Source organism: Panthera pardus, unplaced genomic scaffold (genome assembly GCF_024362965.1).
Source record: "Panthera pardus isolate Hobbes unplaced genomic scaffold, ASM2436296v1 HiC_scaffold_11, whole genome shotgun sequence".
Lineage (NCBI taxonomy): Eukaryota > Metazoa > Chordata > Mammalia > Carnivora > Felidae > Panthera > Panthera pardus.
In genome coordinates, this window is record NW_026526666.1 from 26,136,827 (window position 1) to 26,159,866 (window position 23,040).

The 23,040-nt window shown below is 43.4% G+C and overlaps 1 protein-coding gene across 3 annotated transcripts in view; it reads right to left on the reverse strand.

Moving 5' to 3' along the window:
• TLCD4 (TLC domain containing 4) overlaps window positions 1-22,796 on the reverse strand; it is a 70,871-nt gene extending 48,075 nt beyond the window's left edge. Inside the window, exons 1-2 of one of the 3 annotated variants that reach the window (XM_019457575.2) lie at window positions 22,474-22,796; window positions 1,983-2,148 (exon numbers count right to left, since the gene is read on the reverse strand). In XM_019457575.2, the coding sequence (XP_019313120.2) occupies window positions 1,983-2,137 (155 nt within the window). In that variant the 5' untranslated portion in view covers window positions 2,138-2,148; window positions 22,474-22,796. Of the gene's footprint in view, window positions 1-1,982; window positions 2,149-20,856; window positions 20,945-22,012; window positions 22,123-22,473 lie in introns of those variants that run through there. The other 2 variants (XM_019457576.2, XM_019457577.2) reach the window with 2 other exon arrangements.
• Between the last annotated feature and the right edge of the window lie 244 nt (window positions 22,797-23,040).

Consider the following 23,040-nt stretch of genomic DNA (forward strand, 5'->3'; position numbering starts at 1 on the left):
TAGTTGTTCAGAAACTTTCCTGATTAGTAAGAATTATGTGAGCTATATTGATCTTGGTGTTTTAAGACTAGAAGCTGAATTTCAAGACATATACATGTACTTTACACAAAAAGCAGCCAATTTTTTTTCTTTCTTTGCACTCTACCTCACAGCTTAAGTCTCATGTAAACCAAGCTGGAGTGGGAACAGGAGTAAATATGATAGAGAATGAGAGAGAAGAGAACATCATTTGAGTAGGGTAATGAGTCTTCTATAATCCTAGACTCCTTTTCAAATAGGAACTTGGTTTCCCAAATGGTGATTCCGCGCATCATAGAATGGCAGCGATAAGACTGAATAATGCAAAGTATTTTTCAATTTCGTTTCATTTTCATCTTTGCCTCTCTCTCTGTACCATCCCTATTTCTTTGGCCTGCTGCTCTCCAAGATTCAAATGCCCTTACCTACCCTAACCAGGGTGAAAAGGAAATGAAAAACAGTTCAAAATTGACTCTCAGCAAATCTGGTCTCCTAACCCAGTCCCTGGCCCCTTCCTTCTCTTTCCCTATTCTCCACCTATCTCCAGGTTAGAAAGGGTTTTTAAAAATAATGGTTAGTATCTTTTGTATCCCACATTTTAACAGCAGCTTCGCACTATTCTTAAGACAAAACAAAAATCCTACTTCTTATTTTTCAAAAATACAGAGAGAAATAATTCTCACTTTTAGGGTAAAAAGAGCTACAGCATGTATGAACTGGACAAATCACTGTAAGGTGCAGAAGGAAACTCGAGTCTTATTCCCAGTCTGAGTTATAAAAGTGGATGCCTACAAAACAATTTGGCTCAAAGACAGGGAATTTCTGGTCAAATGTGACCATTCTCAAATAAACACTTCGACTTTGGCAGAAGTTAATTCTAAAAGGAAAATTCAGTGAGAAATCATTATAGCGATTTTAGAGACCTACTGAATTCATTTTACAGTTAGCATCAACTTCAAGTAAGTAACAACAAAAGAATATGCCCATAGTTGCTCCAATGCACTGCAGTTTGCAAATGCCCGGTGGTTTGGGGGCAAAATGCTCCAAAGCACATGAAGCAGTCATCAGAGTCATTTTGTGTTTGACATATCGTGAAAGATTAATGAGTTGCACTCACACAAAAACTGTAAACCAACGAATTAAAACTCCTGCAGATTTCTATCACTTACATGTACTACGCATTTTCCCTTTATTTTTTGTTTAAAAAAAATCTAAAAAGCAATTTTTATTTTAGCAAAAGAGTCGATTCTGGTCTCTGAATTATAATGAAAAGTTCATTAAAAGAGAGATACAGATGTGCTAACCATACACCATGTTCTTTGGTGAGTAGCATAACTTCCCCCAGTCTGGCTAAGCCAGCCAACACTATATATAGGCTACTCACAGCCCTAACTAACGTTTATTTATGTTATCATTTCCAAAGACATGTGTTTGTTCTCATAAATGTTTCAGAGAAGAATGTAAAACAGGACTCTTCTGCAATCAACTGAAGCCTACTTAACCTTCCCACACTTCCCCAGAAAGTTCAATTTTTCCCAACATCTTTCAATAGAAGAATTTTTAGAATTTTCTCATACAAGATCTATCTACTTACTTTCCTTTTATTTATTCCCAAGGTCAAATTTAAAAAAAATCTGACCTTAGGGGCACCTGAATGGCTCAGTCAGTTAAATGTCCCACTCCTGATATTGGCTAAGGTCACAACTCACAGTTCCTGAGTTCAAGGCCCAAGTCGGGCTCTACGGCAGCACAAAGCCTGCTTGGGATTCTCTCACCCTCCCTCTCTGCCCCTCTCCCGCTCAACTGCGTGCTCTCTCTCTCAAAATAAAAAATAAACTTAAAAAAAAAAAATCTGACCTTAAATTTTGTTAGATTTTAAATGAAAGATTTTTTGGAAACATTTTAAATGATTTTATTTCATAAAACTCACTTTTTAAAATCAATTACATTTTCATATGCTTTACCTTGAGTTCCATTCAATCTTCTTTTCAAAGCTGAGACTATTAAAACCTGGAGAAACTTTTGCTGAAAACCAGTAACTTATAAAGTGGAAAAGAAGCTGAAAGGTGAAAAAGCTGGTAAAAACAGTGCTGAAGACCAGTTTGGTGTTGGTATCCATATTTCTTCAACCTGTTAAGAGAAATAATGGCTATAAATTGCTTTAAATTGATCATAATAAACCTACATTAATTTTTAATTTTAAAAGAGTATGTGGTTATATTTTTAGTAATTTATTTTAATTTAGCACAAATCTAAGAATACAAAGAAACTAAAAGACTTTTAAGTCTTTACCAGCTATTTGTCATGTATCTTATATCTGTATTAAAATAAAAAAGGGGGAAAATCGGTTATCTTAAATATTTCACTCTTACAAATCTCAGGTGGCAAATTTAATAGCATGATATTCAAAATTATCTAAGTCTTAGTGTTTAACATTAAGAGGAAATTTCAAGTACTATAACTGAAGGTATTCTTTTAGTAATATTAATTTTTAATTAAACTTAGGACAAATCACCTGATTTCTCTATGCCTCTATTTCCTCATCTATAAAATGAGTTCATTAGATAATTTCTAGGAAACAAGCCAAAAATCATAATAAAACTAACATTATCTGCAACAGCAAAACAAAAAATAATTATGTTATAAAAACTAATTGTACAGTGAGACAAAAAACATTTAAACCAAAATTAAAATCTTAAGAAGAATAATACCATCTGGTTCTTTTCTACTTAAATTAGTATTTAACTTTTAAAAATAATTCTGCAATCACACACATCCTTGGACCAAAAATCCTCCATGACTTTTTATCTTTATAATAAAAGATTTTTATAAAAGCGTTTCAGGTTTTAAGGGTAGAGTTAGCAGAAAGAATATGCATATATACACATTCAAAGTATGTTTCCCTTCTCATTGAACTGAACTTTATTTGTCTCCTAAAAATCTTAGGAACATTCAGACCAAAAGAAAGACACTAAAGCATTTACTTATATCTAGCAAATATAGCATTTCTAGAAATGGCTCCATCTTTGATAGAGCTGACCCTCAAATGAAAAGGAAATGAATCAATACATATTTCCAGCTGCCTAATGTGAAGAAATAAAGTCACCTCGTGGAGCCAATTCACTAGAGAAAAACCAAGTCATTGACTGCACTAGCAATAACCCCACTTCATTCCCTTCCAACCAGGACCTTGTAATAAGAATCAGGCTCCCACAGGGCCCCTTCTGACAGAACTCATGTGTCTGTAATGAGTTCTTTCCCCATTCTTTCTTTCTGGTGTGTGTGCTCAGTGAAAATATTGATAATACCACTCTTCTGCAGGAGGTTCCATTAACTTTATTGCTCATTTACTTTTTTTTTAATTCAACATGTGTTTTGGGGTATTAAATTTTTTAATTTGTGATCTTTTAGCCTATTAACCAAATAATACATAAAAGTAAGTTTTGTGCATAAATTAAACATCATTATAATTCACTAAGTGAGATGTAAAAGGCAAAATGGTTTTCTAAGATTAAAGCAAATGGGGGCCAGGTGGACAGATAAATGAAGAAAATAAAGCCACTAACCAGAAAAGAGTGGACAGTCTAATCTTAAATGTGAAGGATGGTTTGCCCTGAAGGGTTCTTTCTACACATTGCCTACGAGTCCTGGAGGGTGCTGGATATGAGCTACTCATTCACTTTTGTTAAAATTCAACGTATATAATGAGCATTTATTTCATTAATGTTTGCTAAAATTTGTATTATAAAACATAGTATTACACATTATCCATTTTATGAACTGTTGATGTAATCAATACATTAAAAAACAAAAGCACTCTAACAACTCACCATTAAGAAATTCCCCGATTCCTGAAACAGCTAGTTTTTATTAAGTCTTTGTTATACTGGCTACTTTATATTTTTAACAGATTTCCTTTCACTTAACTGGGGTCTTTGAGGGACATGTTGAGAGTCTCCCTTCACAAAAACATTTCATTTAAAACTAAAGAGCTCCATATAGTCCAGTTGTGGCTTCTATTAAAGGCTCAACAGACAGAAGCTAATTAAATTGTTCTACTCTCAGCTTTGCTTCTTATTAAGCAGCTGCTTGCTTCATTAGTCATGCCAAATCAAGGACAAATCTTGTGATTTTTTAAAATAAATTTCCCCCAGAAAACCAAGGCTTCTGGTAGAAAGCAAGTACCTCTGTTCATTCACCAAATCAGGCAAGAGAAGGAGGAAAATGGACAAAGCCGAACAACACTAATTACTGACATAGATTAAGTACTTTTGAGAGTTTGGAGATTATTGAGTAGAAGAATACACAGTAAAAGGAGAAAAGTATTAGACCTGGTTCCTACACCTCTACATGTGGCTAGGAGCTGGCAGAAAGTGGGGATTCTAGGCTAGGAAGGAACAGCCAGAACAGGAAGTGGGAAATATTTCTGTGGCAATTTACAAGGGGAGTGTCTAGACATGAACTTTACAATGTAATTAGCCCATCTTGATTCACACCAGAGAAACTCTTCCAGAGGACTCCAGAATGCAATGATGTTTGAACATTTTCTCCCAAGACGGTTTCCATAAGCTTCCATTCGAGCTGGTTTCTTAGAAGAAAAACATGAGAAGGTTTGAAGTACATCTCTTTACTGTCAGCTTATAAGAGCCCCCTCCAGCAGGACTCCCAGAGGCAGGGTCACCGGAAAAAGCACAGCCAAACTGACTCAGCCCTCACTTCAGCCAACAGTTCATTGGACATCTGTCACATGCCCACCAGCCAACTCCTGTGCAAGGTCTCGAATACAAAAAGGGACACGCTTATAGGCCAGTAGGGAAGCAAAGAAACTGATCACCAGCACATAAAGTGCCAAGCTCAGGGTGCTAAGGGAGTATTCCCCACTTTCCGTGAAATAAATACCCAACAGAGAGGACAGTAAACAGTGAGGAAATATCGGAAGGTATTCAGTGCAAACCAACAGGACATCTTCTCTTCTGTTAAAGTCCCAACAAGACTCTTTAAGGCTAAAGTGCAAGACTCAGTTCCCCCAGCTGAATCTAGAACTGCCGACCTGGAAACACAATGATTACTCTCACTTCCCATGTTCGTTATTCTCTTGTAATACAAGGGCTTCCCTAGGAAGTATGCCACTTCCAGACACATGCAGAACTGCACTCCTTCCCATTCTGACACAACATGAACCACTGCTGTAGTGATCAGCAGTAAAAATGTTAAAGAGGAAAAGGTCTTGTGTGGTTGTCTTTAAGGGCAGCAAGGAAGGGGGAAGCTGGGAAGAATGCTTCCTTGTGTTTAGCATTCCTTTTCCCGTCCTTCCTAAGTTTCCTTTCCTATTTCCCACATTGATTCCAAACACTCACTGGACTTAAATCTTCAGTTCTCTCTCTCTTATAATAGATATGGTTCCTTCGCATTTCACCAAAAAGTGGAGGCTGTTGAGCAAGAACTCCCTCAAGTGTTGAAATGTCTACCTCCCCTGCCCCAACCCAGAACCTCTTCTTTGCACTCTATAGGCTCTGCCTGGGTATATGACCCAAATCTTTAACGTAGCTTCTGTTGTGTGCAATCAAACCTCACCATCCCCCAGCATACTAGTCCTGGATGATCACCTTCCCTCTGGATGGCTCCTTAGGGGCATCTTGGAGGCCCCATGGGCTCTACATGACTCAAGCTGAACTTAATCCCAAACCAGTACTTCTCCCAGAGTACCACAGCTCAGAGATGGTGGTGCTATCCACCACACTTTCCCATCTTCCAATCTAGAATAGCTCAGTCACTCTGGTCCCCTTCCTATCCCTTATTCCCACAATTAACTGACTGTCAAATCCTGGCAGAATGAATACCAAATGAAGGATAACTTGATTCCAGGAGAGTTCTGAAAGTTCCTCTTGAAAGCTTTATGAATAATATGAAGAAATGTGGCTGGAAAACAAAATTAGGTAGATCCAGAGCTAGCTGAAAAACTAGAAGCAGCCTGTGGATCAATGAGCTAAAATAAACTTGAGAAATATATTCTAATATCCTATAAGGTTCTCTCTTTTTGGTTTGTATTAGTAACATTTTTACAAATATTTATATGATACTCAACCTGCACATAATGCAGAGCTGGGAAGGATAGCTAATGTAATGGGTTAACAGAATCAGGTTCCTAAATTCTCTTCATAAGTGGAAATAGTGAGTCCCAATCAAAAAGAAAAAGTATAACAGGAATAAATTGTCCAAAGGCAATGCCTAAGTATAGGACTTAACACATTGGCTACATCTCTCTCTCTCTCTCTCTCTCTCTCTCTCACACACACACACACACACACACACACACACACACACACAGTGGAAGCCTCAGCAGTTGAAGATACACAAACCTATGAGAGATGATAATGTAATGAAGATACTAATAACAAAAAACAAACTTCAGGCTCAGGTAGTTAGCATAAAAATGTCCTTTGGATCAAGACACTTACCAGTCCCACTTTACTCTGAATTAATCACAAACCATTGGGAACAAGATTACTTAGAAAGGACTCAAGAGCATCCTTCAAACATCTTCATTGTCGTGTAAAAAAGTAAAAGATGGAACTTATTCTGCATTACTCAAAAAGGCACAAATGGGCAAAAATTACAGGGAGAGGAGAGTTCAGCTTAATTCAAGGAAGAACCTTCTAACAATTTAGAGGTGCCTGGGCATCCATCACAGAAGAGATAAAAGGACATGGGGTGGGGGTGGGGGTGGGGGTGGGGGGAGAGATGTTGAGCCCAAGTCTAGCCTTCAGAGAGCTCTCAAAGATTCTGGGATTCTAGGACTGAACTGAACTTTGGTATCTAAAAAGACAATTTTGCATTAAATACTACATGAGCTTCTAACAGTCCATCATTTAGGTTTTTAAAAATCACAACTACATCTGTAGGAAAACATTAAGTACACGTAACATGATGGGACAAACACAGGCTCAGTCGTGGTCTTGGGATTGAACCTTATTCCACTGCTTGCTGTGTGACCCAGGACAGATTTCTAAATTTGCCTTATCTGGCCCTCAGTTTCCTGCACAATGGAGGTAACAGCAGTCCTAACCTGGTACAGATGTCCTAAGGCACAAACCACATGTGTGTTAGATACTTAGAACAGTACTCAGCATATGGCAGACACGAAGTTTCTGCTTCCACCGTCATCCATCCCCGGCAGCAAGATGGCATGCAGTTTCTGGGTCTGTTACCACTCCAGCCAAGGGTAACAAGACCAGTGTCTGACCACTAGCCCTAGGCCCCTAACTCATCCCTGTTTACATCAGTCAACACACACCCATGCAGGCAGACCCCACTGCAGAAATCTATCCTCTACCACGGGACTACCTCTGTCATGCTCCAAAGTTCCTTCCCGGCAGCCACCTGACCCAGTCCCTCTCTCCCTCCACCTCTCCAACCTGTCCACTAAACCCCCTGGGGTTGCTGCTCCCCACCCATATCCCCTGCCTCTCCTCCACGTGCTCTGAAGACACTCCTCCTCCCCGGCAGCCCCTCTCAGGGAGCGGATGCCTTAGTCTCCCACACTTCAGAGTCAGGAGGCCAGCCTATATCCTCTTTGCTCCTTGTGGTCTCCTTCAGGCCCTACTCCTCCATCCCCCTGCTCCCTGGAAACACCCAGAGTGTTTTGGTCCTACTATTCGGTAATGCCTCCTCTCCCCTCCTCAGTGTTGTATTCCGACCTCCTGAACATTTCCTTCCATTCGGGGACTTTGGTCTCAGTTCACTGATCCCCTCCAGCCCTGATATCATCCTGAGTGACTTCTTACTATGTAGGAGGCCAAGATTTCCTTAACAACTCAGTCCTTCTTTATCAGAAATGGCACCTCTTCCATGCCACCTCAACCAATCAGGGACCTTCATTGTCCCTTACTCATTGTTTATCTGCCTCAGAAACAGCATTTCAAGTATTCCCCTGTTGACTTTTCCTTCAGGTGTGCTCAGTATTACAACATTCTCAAGACTACTTGACCTCTTTGCTTGTTCCTATGCGTTAGACCTTTCCTCTGTTTTATTTCCCTCTTTCATCAGCTTAGATCCTAGAGACAATCATTTCAGTAATACTCTTACTAACACCCCACATTCCCTTTCCACTGCCAAGAGCTGGCAAAACTCCAACCCCAGAGCTGCTCAACTATTTACTCAGTGATGAGCCCTAAACAATCAGAGCGCTGTTGGGAAATGTCACATACCCGCAGAGATTGAGGCTGGTGAGTGAGGAATGACAGTGGGATCAAACAACCCTCAAGGCTGCACAGTGCTCCCACGCACTGCCCAGGCCAACCAATCCTTTCCCAGTCCACAAATGATTTTCCAAATCATCCCTACTTTTCAAACCTCTAACCATCCACCCCCATTCTTAACAGATAACCCCCATCTGACTTCACACACACACACACACACACACACACACACACACAAATAGAAGCCAACATATGAAAACACTACCTGCACACAAACTACCTGCACCTTCACCCATCTGTCCTTCCACCTCAGCGCAAGCTCTCTAACCCGTGCACTTTGAATCCATCCTTTCTGGCTGCCTTGGGAGTCTTCTGCTCCCCATTACCCTTTATTCTCTGCAACTTGATCTTTCTATTGGCTACTCCCGAGTTAACTCTCAAACTTCTTCAGCTCTCAGGTCAACCCTCACTTCCTCAGAGAAGCCTTCTCCAAGCTCCAGCACCAGATCAGTCCCCCTCCCCTCATCTGCTCTCAGAGTGCCAAGTCCCTCGCCTTTACAGCTGCAATTTATTTTTAAAAATTTCTTTTTAACTTGAGTATAGTTGACACACAATGTTATATTAGTTTATGTGCACAACATAGCAATTCAACAATTCTGTATGTTACAGCAGGCTCACCACAGGCATAGCTACCATCTGTCACCATACAACATTACTGCAGTACCACTGACTGTATTCCCTACACCGTGCCCTCCATCCCCGTGACTTATTCCTTAACTGGAAACCTGTGTCTCCCTCTCCCCTTTCCCCATTTTGCCTACTCCCCACCACCCTCCCCTCTAGCAACCATCAGTTTGGTCTCTGTATTTATAGGTCTGATTCTATTTGTTTGCTTGTATATTCATCTGGTTTTTTTTAGATTCCACATGAGTGAGATCATATGGTATTTGTCTCTGTCAGATGTAGCTGCAATTTCAATGAATGTCTCCTTCCCCCAGAGAAATGTGAGCCCCATAAAGGTGGGAAACATGAACATTTTCTCCCTCACCACTGCATCCCTATGCCTAGCGAAGGCCTGCCATATAGCATGTGCTCAATAAATGTCTATTAAATAAAATGACAATAACAGATACTCATATTCTTATATGTGCTTTTCATTCTGCTAGTATCTCATCAGCAACAGGTCCCTCATTTTACAGTGTAGTCAGAACATTGGGAAAACCTGAGAACGTATTTCCTTCAAAAGGAAAATCACTTCAAATGTCCAAGAGCAAAAAGTACCCATCAATATTTTAAAGTGACCTAATATTGAATAAGTGCTTCAGTCCATTTGTACAGCTGTAACAAAATACCACAGACTGGGTGGCTTATAAACATCAGAAATTTATTACTGCTTACAGTTCTGGAGGCTGGAAGTTTGAGATCAGGGTACCAGTATGGTTTGGTGAGGGCCCTCCTCCAGGTCACAGGCTTCACCTGGCAGAAGGGGCAAGGTGGCTCAAGTGGGGTCTCTTACAAGAGCACTGATCCCATTCATGAGGGCTCCACCCTCATGACCTAATCACTTCCCAAAGACCCTGCTGGCTCATACTACCACCTCCTGGGGGTAGGATTTCAACATATGAATTTGCAGGGTGGGGAGGGGAAAACAAACATTTAGGTCATAGCAGTAGCATATATAGTTTGTCTACCCCAAATTCCTTATAACAAATAGTATGTGTTCAAAGGTTTCATAATAATTATAATCTGCACTGTATTTTCATACTCTTACCAGCTACAAAAGTACTTACTGATTTATCTACCATGTCAGTAAGCCTAACATGTGAAAGTGTTTTAAAAGTCTCTACTTGCAAACTATAAGCCATTTTTAAATGAACGCATGACTGCAGAAGATGAGACATTTACCAAACCAAAAAAAACCCTTTCAAAAAAGCCACACCAGCACCTCACCTATTCATTCTGGTTTCTGTTTGCATTTAGATATGGGCAAATGCTTACCTAAGTGCTTGTGAAATGTTAGTAATTAACGGAGACAATAACACCCCCCCCCCTTAGTAAAAAATAACTACCACACTACCCACTTTTGTCTTTTGATTCTTGTAAAAACCATTAAACATCTAATCAAATATGTACAAAGCTCTCAACTAACTACAGTTATACTTTGTGTTTTTTATTGTCATTACTGTTATTTTCATTCTACATCAAAAGCTATATGAAAAAAAGTTAGGAAAACTATGTGCAGAAACATTCCACCTCCTTTCATTTCCTGAGTACCAAGTACCATTAGCATTAGTGTGAAGGTCTACCAGAAGGCAGCTACATAAGAAATCAACCTAACTTCCATAAATCCTCAAATATTCATGGTACTGCTTTTTAAACAGAAGCAATGGGAAGAAAATGAAGACTAAACCAGGAAGGAGTAAGGAACCCTATATGAAAATGATTAAATTACACTCCCTTTCTCAGATACATGATGTTACTTAAGATTTAACAAGGAACTGCTCATGAGGATAAGAAAAGAATTCTCTATGGTTCTTCCCTGTCACTTAAGATACTAAACTTTGAATAAGGGTATCCTTTATATTTTTCCCATTCCTTCAATCCTTTTTCTTCCAAGAGCATATAACAGAATTCAAATCAAAGAGAAATCATTCAATTCTCCATGTTACACACCCTGGCAATGGACACCTCCCTGAATTTTTTTTTTTTTTTTTTGGTTTATAGATTGTCTTAATAACAAAATTTTAAATATTTAAGGTTAAATATTCATACTTTTCTACCTGACCTTTATTTTTCCCACCGTCCTATGTAATAATTACAATCACAGGATGTACAAGCAGGAGGGAGGCTAAAATTCTGTTCCCCAAACTGACTCTGTAAGAGACCCCCACACTCAGGGGCTGTGGGGTGGCCCCATCTTGCAACAACTTGGAGAACTGTTGTAATAGCTAATTCATATTGCTACAAATCACTTTAGTCCAAGATTTCCCTTTTGTCTCCTTATGCCAGTGCCTTCTAGATCTTTCTCTGACCCTTCTCATTGTTTTTCAAAATTTCATATCCCAGAGCTTCTCCCTGCCCCTCTCACATGTGCTCATACAGTACTTTCTCTGTATGTATTCTTATGCAGACCAGTCAAGAAGATTCTGTAGTCTTCTTTTTAAAGTTTGGTTGTTGTTGGGGGGTTGGGAGGTTGATATTTTTTCACTCAGCCCAGAGTCCCCACCACGACATTCTGGCACAGCAAGGACGGGTGGGTATCTCCTCCTTAACCCCTCCCTGAGAATTCCTGCTCTTTCAAGAAATAATTTCTCTCCTCTGTTTCCCACAGCACTTGATTAGGTCTCCCTTCTATTATAGGTTGTTTGTTTGTTTGTTTGTTTTGTTTTGTTTAAGAAGGCTTCATGCCCAGCACAGAGCCCAATTCAGGGCTTGAACTCACAGCCCTGAGATCAAGACCTAAACTGAGATCAAGAGTCAGAAGCTTAGGGGCACCTGGGTGGCTCAGTCGGTTGAGCAACTGACTTTTGCTCAGGTTGTGATCTCACAGTTCGTGAGTTTGAGCCCCATGTCAGGATCTGTGCTAACAGCTCAGAGCCTGGAGCCTGCTTCAGATTCTGTGCCTCCCTCTCTCTCTGCCCCAACCCACTCACATTCTGTCTCTGTCTCTCTCAAAAATAAATAAGCATTAAAAAAAAGAAAAAAGAAGAGTCAGAAGCTTAACCGACTGGACCATCCAGGTGCCCCTATTACAGGTATTTTCAATTAGGATTTTAATAAAACATTTATTCTTATTTTCCTAACTTATGCTCATTTATACTTTTTACATATTCTGGCTACTAACTTAAAAATAAATAAAATGAAATCTAATATAATTAATCTATGCTGTGTCAACTTTTTAAGTTTTTTGTCTTATTTACATTTTTTTATTTCATTTTACACTGACTCTCTGATATGGGATTTGTTTTTTAATGCCTAACAAGAAGTATAAGGGAGTGACAATTGAAAAAAGGCCACCTTCCCCCAGCTTTCCCTTCTACTTTGCTGGTTCCCAGCCCCCAATCCACCATAGAATTCTCCCCTTAGAAATTCAGTTCACTTTCTAGGGCCTTAAGCCTGAGAGCACAGATGGCACATTTTATTTACTTGGTAAATGTTTCCTAGCATCTCAACCCACTTAAAAGTTTATTGTAAAGAAGGTTTTGTTTTTCAAACCTAAGAGCTCCAATGGTAGCCATTAGCTTTTGGTTAAACCAGAATGTCTTAAACCAAGGCATTGAAAGGCCTTGGCAAGTAATTGGAAGATCACACAAATACAGTACTTGGCACAAATAATAAGGGGTTGAAAATGTATACAATTGGAGGTGTCACCTTTAAGGAAATCAACATTTCAAATACAACACACTCTCCTAGTCTTAGAAGAGGTTAGCGTGTGAGGAGCCCTACAGCTGAAGCAGGTGGTGTCATGTCACCTGGGGGACTCAGGAAGAGGAATGAGGTTCTGCAGCCAACCTCTACCCAACTTTGGATGTCCTGATTTCCCTGCAATTCCCTTCCTGGAAGGGAGCCTCTTGGCTTGGGATATCTCTTGGGTTCCTGCCAACACTGTGAAATCAAGGAAAAGCTGGACAGAGCAAGATTTTTCAAAATATGTTTTGTTCCTTTTCTAAAGGAATCACTGCCAAGCAAGCTGGGAAATCAGAACCTAAGGAGAGAGGGAGGTCCGTCTCACCTTCAAATTGTTGATCCAATTCCCCCTGAGAGAGTCTCTGGGATGCAGAGAAGTGGGTGAGGTAGAACAAAGCCTGCCTGCCTTCTATGTTTCTCTCTGTTCGCCTGCTCTATACAGGAATCAGAGACAATATTAACTGCGTTAGAGGAGCTGAAGAACAATTGAGCAAATCTCCCACCTGTTGAGTCTTAAAATGCATTTCATTCAACTAGAGAGAGACCTAGAATCAAATCCTAGTCCCAGGATTTATCAAGTTGCCATGGGCAAGAAGAATATGACCTTTATAACTTGCAAGTCCAATGAAAGGGATTAAGAACGCCTACAGGGGCGCCTGGGTGGCGCAGTCGGTTAAGCGTCCGACTTCAGCCAGGTCACGATCTCGCGGTCCGTGAGTTCGAGCCCCGCGTCAGGCTCTGGGCTGATGGCTCGGAGCCTGGAGCCTGTTTCCGATTCTGTGTCTCCCTCTCTCTCTGCCCCTCCCCCGTTCATGCTCTGTCTCTCTCTGTCCCAAAAATAAATAAAAAATGTTGAAAAAAAAAAAATTAAAAAAAAAAAAAAAAAAAGAACGCCTACAGTGCAAGAGGGTTGTCTGGCTTACGTGAGATGAAATCAATGCACCAGGCACAGTGTTCGGCACATGTAGCTACTTGTGATAATTCCTCAGTAGTGTGACATTGCCACCCCTGTCACCCAGAGGTGGAGTTTATGCCTCTGCCCCCATGAATCTGGGCTGACCTTGCCATCTGCTGACACGCAATCTGTAGGAGAGAGGCTGTGAGGTTTCTGAAGCATAGGTAGGCCTCAAAAGACCTTGCAGCATCCGCCTTTTGCTCTCTTGAGCACTGCTCTAAACCCACCATGTGAAGAAACCGGTCTAGTCTATTGGAGCATGAGACCACCTGGAGAACCGAGACACCCAGCTGATAGACAACACTCAGTACGGGCTCCCAGCCGCGCTGGCAAGCCTGTTTCCATCTTCCAGCCCAGCGGACCCTCCAGCTGAATACTGACCCTCCAGCTGAATACTGCCATACGAATGAGCCTAGAGGCGGCAGGGTAACTGCCTGGCCACCCACAGAGTCACGACAAATAAGAAATCATTGTTGTAAACCACTAGGTTCCGGGGGTGGTTATTCAGGAATACATCAAAACACCACTCAATAAAGGATAGCACTTATTATCACCACCTTTTCCTAACCAAGAAATGTTACACCCATCTCTCAAATGTTACCAAGTCACAACGGGATAGATATTTGGTATCTGAAGCAGTGTCATCGTTTCCCTCTCCTTTTTCACCTTTGGCTTAGGAGCCCAGCAGCTTATATTCACCTCTAATCTGATTGGGGGGTGTAGTGGCTTAAATGAGAAGACAGCCAAGGGGTTCCTGAATTTTCTAGGTGAATTTTCATGCTGGTCCCTAAGGGCCACTTAACTAACACCCCTACTAAGGTACTTTGAGAGCGGTTTCTCTTCTGACCTCTTCCCATAGATTGCCTTTGCCAAATGCACTGTTTCCCAATACATGTGGCACTTAGCAGCCTGATTCAGTATCTGGTTTGACACTTAATCAGGCAGCCAAAAAAAATCTAAACACACAGACACGTTTCTCTGAAACACTTCACAAGCTAAGAGGTGATGTGCAAATCAGTCACACGTTGCTCTGGGTGACCTCAAGGTTAACACTGACAAACATACAAACCTCATGTTTAAATTTAGGGTAAGTCCTGTTAAAGTACCTCAGCTTGACCGACAGACTTGGTAACAAAGAACTGTCCTGGGACGATGTTCTGAGGCAAGACTTAAGTGGATGTGGTCATGGAAACGCAGACCCAGATGGCTCGTGAGAGTGGAACTTTCCCAGCTTCACAAAACAGGGTCACACTGCCCCAATCTGTAGACCTCTGAGTCTTGCTAATACTCTCCCATGCTACCACCTAGTAATAACTGGAAGCTTGGAGATGCTCTCAAGATTTCTTGGAATGATGGCTCTGGGCCTTCTCACTTGCGGAGCTCCTCAGTGTCAACACATACCATCCTTCCTGCATGGACCAACTGCAGACTTGGGCATGTGTGTTTTAAGAGGAAAATATTTTGTTCATTGTTACAGTGCCAATACATTAATTCCATTTAAACATAATCCTCACTTCTGGGAGGTGGGTGAGGAGCAGGGGTTAAATAGGTGATGGGGATAGAGAAGCGTGCCTGTCGTGATGAGCACTGGGTGATGTGATGTACAGAAGCACTGAATCAGTAAATTGCATACCTGAAACTAACATTATACTGTATGTCAACCGGAATTTAAATAGAAACTATAACAATGGGGGCGCCTGGGTGGCTCAGTCAGTTGGGCATCCGACTTCGGTTCAGGTCCTGATCTCATGGTTTGTGAGTTCGAGCCCCATGTCGGGCTCTGTGCTGACAGCTCAGACCCTGGAGCCTCCTGCTTCGGATTCTCTGTCTCCCCCTCTCTCTGCCCCTCCCCCACTTATGCTCGGTCTCTCTCAATAATGAATAAACTTTAAAAAAAATTAAAAAAAAAAAAACTATAACAATAAATATCCTCACTTCTTGCTTTGTAAGTTGCAAGGCTAGTAATCTCAGGGAAGTGGGTTCTACTCACAGAAATTCCACTAAGATTATATATCCTGTATTACCTTGTAGAAAACATGGTCTAAGAATAATACCCGATTGCTACTTTCATTGGTACTCCTAAAGCTCTCTCTGGATTAAACCCATGAACTTACCCCTCACCCTAATGACTCTTACTGAGGAGGGCCAAGGTATGTTACCCCTCACTAGCAAGGAGGAACAGGACATGAAATGGCATCTTGAAGCAAGGTCACTAGGTTTTGGTCAACATTGGGGACGTTGTTGAGAATGCTGGCCATTGCATATGCAGTGTTTTCTTGCTGAAAATCCAAAGAAGGTTCTCTCACCTCCCAGAATCAGGAATAGATGGATTTCTCCAATTTGGTTTCTCTTCTGGACACCTTAAACCTTGCTGTGGGCTGTTTGTCTCTTCTCCTAGGCTGCTGCAAAGCCTACAGCCAGAACTTGAAGGTACCCTTACAACCTCACTCATAACTCCATCTTATTTTCTTTTGGCTTATTTTTCTTTCTTATCCTAAATCTACTGTATCTTGTCATATTGTATGGATCTTTGTAAGCCATCCCAGATCGCTTTTGGAACAAAGTAGGGTATAAATAAAACTAAAGGCATTATGGGGTGCCTGGGTGGCTCAGTCGGTTAAGCGTCCAACATCGGCTCAGGTCATGATCTCGCGGTTTGTGAGTTCGAGCCCCGCGTCGGGCTCTGTGCTGACAACTCAGAGCCTGGAGTCTGCTTTGGATTCTGTGTCCCACCCTCTCTCTCTCTCTGCCCCTCCCCCACTTGTGCTCTCTATCAAAAATAAATAAAATGTAAAAAAAAAAAATTAAAAAAAAAAAAAACTAAAGGAATTATAACCAGTGTTTATGCCTAGCCCCCCCCCCCCCTACTTCAGATGGGGAGCTCCTGGAAGCAAGGGCTGTGCATTGCCCCACTATGTGTCTAGCACTCTACTTTTACAGCTGAATGAATATTTGGGGAACTAAATGGTAGAATATGTAAATTTTGATAGCACTGTGTTAACTAGATTATAAAATGAGCAGTATACTGATGATTTCATCTTTTATCATTAAAACAAATGCACAGATGTGTCAAAGGATGCATGTCCAAGGGTGTTTAATACAGCATTCGAAGAAACCCTAAGGTCCAATGATGGGGAAATGATTATACTGGCACAGCCACACCACAGCTTACACAGACATTCAAATACACAAGATGATACAGAAGGGCATTCACCATTCACTATGGAGTGTGTGTGTGGGGGGGGGAACAAAAGCAGGCTATGAAATAATACATATTTCATAAATACCTAACTGGATTATTTTGGCATTTGTAGAGAAGAAGGGCTGTGCCCCCAAATTGCTACCTGGCTGTGTTTGGCAGTCAAACCAGAGGAGGCAGCAGGTGGAGAAAGGGGAAAGTGTGAACTGTCATTCTCTTCAGTGTTGGCTGTTTTAATGGTTTTTCTTTTTCTTTTTTTTTAAACGAGCAAGTTTCGCTTTTGTCATTTAAAAATAAAGAACACTGCAGAAAATATGTAACGACTTGAGGTTGTTTTTTTTTTAACGTTTTTATTTTTGAGACAGAGAGAGACAGAGCATGAACAGGGGAGGGTCAGAGAGAGGGAGACACAGAATCTGAAACAGGCTCCAGGCTCTGAGCTGTCAGCACAGAGACCGACGCGGGGCTCGAACTCACGAATTGTGAGATCGTGACCTGAGCCAAAGTCAGACGCTTAACTGACTGAGCCACCCAGGCACCCCGCGACTTGAGGTTTTAAAGCATTCACCAATCCTCAAGATGCCTAATGTCTCGAGGATTTGGTTAGGAGATCCTAAGCTGGGATACTCCCAACCAGCTGCCCTTCAGTCCAGGCAGCCAGGCCTCCCAGGTGGGCAACTTGGTTCCCCCCCCTTACAGCCTTCATCCCACCCTGGGTTCCTCCACTAAGCAGGTAGGAAATTGGACTGTTTCCTGACATTCACACAGGCTTTTAAAATTTGAAAAGGCAACGAATCTTTCTCAATTAGCATACAGTCGAAGTCTTTCCGAATCCTTAAAATAGCAGGTAATAAATTAGAAAACATTTAAATTCTTAACTGTCTCAATGTTTTTGCACGTATTAGAGCAAAACATGTTAATTAATTGAGCAAGACCAGTTTGGGGAATTCTGTCCCTAAAATGTTAACACTTTGTAAAGGAGGATGGGGGGTTAATTGTTCTAAATTTTTCCCTGAATGAAAATTCCTTCTTCCCCATCGCACCAAATAAATATATACCAAATAGAAGTTTTCTCTGTCTTCAAAATGTAATTTTGAAAGGTATTTTTAAGCCTATTTGGAGAAGGTAATTAAATTAACTTGACCAAGATAGATTCTCCATGTCCCCAAAATGTAAAAATTAAATCAAAACCAATGTATTAACCCATCAATGTACAGTTATTTCTAGGGCGGCCATGACGGGATATGGTGGTGACCAACACAACACAGGCCAGAAAACAACCACGGGACTCTATGGAAATAGTCGGGTGGACACCGCTAAGTCCAGAGCTCAGAGGTAACATCGGAGAAAGCATTAGATATATATACCAGACAGCTGAGAAGTAAAGCCACACACTGAAAACATATCAACTGAGGTAAGAAAATCAAACAAAGCAAGGATGAGTCAAAGGGAGTCTCCACCTAGGTCAGAATATGGATGATGAAAACAAGCAAATAAGGAGGCAACCAGAGTGAACCCTGACCCCCGTGCACGTTTTCTTCTGTGCTCTGTTGTGCTTGCCCACTGGTGATGGTGTCAGGTGGAGGAGGCTGGTGGTAATTGTTATGAAAAGGCGATCAAAGGCGTGCAGATACACTGCCCCTCATTAACTCTAGGCCACAGATCTGGAAATTAGCTCAAGGATGCTGCATGCTGCCTCACCTATTTCTCCAAGAAGCTTTTTTGGCAATCCCAACGCCTATGGATGATGATTCCAGTTTGATTGTAGATCTTGAACTAGAGGTCTAAGGAAGCTTTGATAACCTAACCCTTTTACACAACGTAATGAGAGTACTTTTCCATTTCTCTGGGAGGCAAGCAGCTAATTTCCTAATGGGTTTGATCAGCACATGGAGTTTTGAAACAACACACTGCACTGACTTCTTCTGTAAGAACTTCTCAAAGCTGTGAGGAAAGTTATGAGCCTACACTTCGCACTATAAGCCCCTCTGCTCCCTATCCAGCTGATGAAAGTGAACGTGGCCTAAATCCACCAGCCAATTTGTTTTGGATCCATTTGTCCTCTTCACCTACAGAGAGAAATCTGCTCTAAAGACACTGTTTTCAAATTCAAGTTTACTCCTTCCACGCTACCTTTTCCCTCAAAACCATTTTGCTTTGAAGTGGATACAATTGATAGGAAGTCCCCTTTGGCACCTGTCCATCCAGGTGCATTCACTAATGTGAGTCCTGCATGAATGAGCATACCAGATGGGCTCCCACACTCCCACCTGTCCCATGTGGACCAACAGGGGTCCAGATTTCCCGATCAACTCTGTGCTCCCCTCCACCTCCTCCAGCATCTCCAACCCAAATGCAACCTGTTTATCCATCCATTAGGCAAATGGTTTCCTAACAGTGGACTCTGATCCACTAATAGATGATGAGTTTTTCAGAACACTGAATAGGAACAGAAGCATAGAAACAGAAACCAGAATGCGGTACACAAGAGAGTACATATTGTTTCATGAAACTGGTTTCAGACTCACACATACATACTTCCGTCCTGGGTCGCAGTGCAAAACCCATTCTGTACTGTGTTGTAATCCAAAAACGTTTGAAACACTGCTATAGACAAGCCTTTGTCCCTCTAGTCAGACTCCCCCCCCACCCACCCCTTGCTATCTGTCCCACTGCTCAGCAACTCTTCCTCATGCTGGCTCAAGCTCTGAACTGACTTCCAGCTGTCTTCTTTACCCGCTGTTTTCACAAACCTTGGCCTTTTACAATGATTCACAAGCTCCTTCTCATGTAGCCACAGGATTGCCTTCTCCTTGAACAGACCAATGTTCTGAGAAAAAAACAAAAAATCCTTTGCTATTCCTGCCTTCTTTTCAGGTCTGGGATCTGCTTGCAGAACATCCAACTGTCTCCCTATGAATAACAAACCTCAGAGCAGTAGGACTCCGTTTCTTTGTGTGCTACCTTTCATCTCCAACAAGAAAAAACCACCACCAAAGTCACTCTCACAATACCTCAGATTTTCTTACAAAATGAACCTTGCTTTCCTGATGTAATGCATTCTCCGGTGTCATACGTTCAGTGCCTGATAGCAATGGCAGGTGAATATAGCTCATCTCGAGTGGTGAGTTAAAGTCTGGTTCCCATCCTTGAGAACAGATGGTTACTCCACCTCCATATTGCTATCTTCTTCCACTCACAAGACAAATGGAAGGAGGGAGAGCACAGCAAGGTGGCTCTACGCGTGTGGTGGCATCTTTTCCTCTCTCAAGGACGAGAGCACAAGCTGTCCGGCACAGTTCCACCACCCCCTCCTGCCCTCCCTTGTCCAACCGCCCACAATTCTCGCCCAGACAATAAATTCATTATCTTCCTCCACAGAAAAAAACTAGTTTGCTGTATCTTCCTGTACACTGTTCAGTTTACTTTTTTCTGCCAAAATGACTACCCTACTTTTTAACCTTCCAAGAGATATCAAAGCTAAAAGGAGCCTTAATGTGTAGGATATGGGACACTGATCTGAGAAGAAGGGGGTGGGGAGACATGGAGGTCTGAAGTTTTCTGCTCAGTTTCTTCTCAGACTTGGAAGGCCAGCTTGGAGGGAGAAACATAAGCACTGGGTGGGCTACTTTTAGAGCACCAGGGGAGGGGAGGGCTGCACTAGACTCAGAATGGCAAGAAACACTCTCTGAGGGTAAGGGAGAGAAGGAGAGGTCACACCTAGGGCACATTCTAGAGTTTGCCTGGAAGCTCCACTACTCCCTTCCTGTAGCCCGACTCCTTTCCCACTTCCCAGTCGGGATTCCAGGGCCCCTTTACTACCTCTCTGGTTGCTGGGATGGCCCTCCCTCCCCTCCCAAGTCGCCACTTCCTCCTCCCAACTCCGTTGCTGGGAATGCTCTCAACCAGTGTAGCTCAGAGTTACGTTTCTGATAGCTCCCTGCTCCCAAGGCCTCCGTCTCCCTTGGTAATCAAATCAACCTCTCTCCATGGAGGTTTCAAAAAAGCAAGGAAAAGATAAGCCAACTCTTGCACCATACCCCCAGGGTCTTTGAGAAGACCCAGCTTCTTTGGGTTACCTTCAGCTTCTTGACCTTCAGCTTCCTAGGCACCTCCAAGTGTACACAGCTTTAGCTGCAAAGAGCCTTTATTCTTTCCAACAAGGTCAAGAAGGCTTAGAGTGAAATGCGTAGGCATAGAAAGCTCATAGTGTAAACAATTATGACCGCTGAGCGGCTGGATGCCAGGTGCCCAGCTCCAGCAGGTAAAACTCATAGGAGATCACACAGCAAGGATCCCAACGCTGGAGGGAGGTATTGCAGCAAAAGGAATTGCAGGGGCAGGAAGAAAAGAAGCACTCTCCAAATACATTCTCCGGATCATCTGATGATGGCACAGGAGCAGGGAGGTGGTAAGTCATCCGAAGTCCACCGCTCCCCACGCCATTCTTTCCAATTTTCTAGCACGGCAGGGGGCCACGTGTCTAATTCAGTTTCATCCCTCCAATTTAAGGAAAAGATTAACACGGGGAAAAAATTCTCTACTTCACACGTAAAAGGAAACTGGGATTCTGTCATGTTACCTTCACTGGCTCCACAAAGATGAAGCTGCATTCTAGCCTATACCATGTGCCCAGACGGCAGCATCTTTCTTAATTAACACACACACAGTCCAAGATCCATTTGTCTCAACTCTGCTTACGACTGAGCGAAGATTTCACCAAAATGACGGTTTCTTCCTGCTTCACATGTCAACTCCTAATATCCACACAAACTCTTCCATCTTGTCCCCAAACTGGTATCATATTCATTTCAACCTGGTCACAGATCACTCTTTAAGAACAATTTTATAATTTCACATTAAAATGTGAGCTAAACTAACACTCAGATGTGTACTTCAAAAAAAAAAAAAAATTACTGGCCAGCAACAGTAAGCCTTTCTTTAATGAACTTTGACAACTCAATGTACTTTCACAGAGGGTTTCCCACCCTCTTGGGCTGTAGGAAAATGCTAGCATTAGGGATCCCATTTCAAGGCTGGGTAAACCGAGGTTCTCAGTCCAATAAACTTGAGGGGGTTACAATGGTAGAGCTATAAACAGAACCCAGCCCCTTTCCCACTAGACCCTACTGCATGAGGTGGCTAAAAATGGGACCCACTTGAGAACTACAAGGGTGGGGTGAATAAAAGCTTGTTTTACTTAGTAGAGGGGAGGTGGGAGAGGGGGAGACTTACCCACTTGATGCACCAGACTATGTACCGGCCTCTAACAAGAAAGCTTTCCCTGACTGCCCCACGCACCCATCCCTTTGAGCTGAGACCCGAGAGGCACCGCCGGGCAGACCCCGCAGCACGAATCGCGCACACCGGAGGCGGGGATGGGACGCGGAGCGCCCGGGCGGCGCGGGGCCGCGGGCCCCGGGACACACGCCAGCGCCCCGAGCGGCGCCCGAGCCCGCGGGGCCGGGAAGATGCTGAGCGGCCGCACACACCTGCTGCAGCCCGCCCGGGCGCCCCTGGCCGCCTCCCGCGCTCGGGACGCCCACCCAGCTCCGGGCGCCGGAGCCCGCGGCCGCGCTAGGCCGGGGGCGGGAAGCCGCGGCGCCCCTGCCCGGGGACTGCGCTCGGCGGCGCGGGGGAGCCGCGGGGCAAAGCGAGCCCGCCCTTTTCCCCGAACCCCCTCCAAACAGCGTCACCTGTGCCGGGTCCCGGGGCGACTAGCGCGCGGGCGGCGGCTGCACCGGGCCGGGGAGGGCGGCGGGTGGTCACGGGCGCCTGGTCAGCCGGCCCGGCCCGAGGGCTGGCGCCGGCCAGAGCCGGCCCTCGAGATGCTCGGCGGGAGCCAGGGGAGCCGCGGGCCCCGGGCCGCTTGGAGGAGCAGTCACACGGAGGCTACAGCTACCGCCGCGGCCGCCGCGCCCGCCCGGACTGCGGGCTCGGGTTACCGCAGAGCGGCTTCTTAAAGGGGCCGCGGCGGCTCCGGCTCCGGCTCCGGCTCCAGCTCCCGCTCCGGCTCGTGGCGGCTCCGACCCGCGGCCAAAGGGGGCGGGGCCCCGAGGCCAGCTGTGGGGCCGACCTTCGGGAGCTGGGACTTGGGTCCCGGAAAGGGCTCGGAAACGGGAACACCCAAGGCGGGCTGCGGTGGGATCGTGCAAAAACCCACCTCGCTAGGGACAGAGCGTGCGGTGCCTCGGTTTCCCAAAACAAGTAGCGAAACTAGCAAGTGACGAGAACGGTCTCAGTCCGCATCCGCAGCGGTCAGT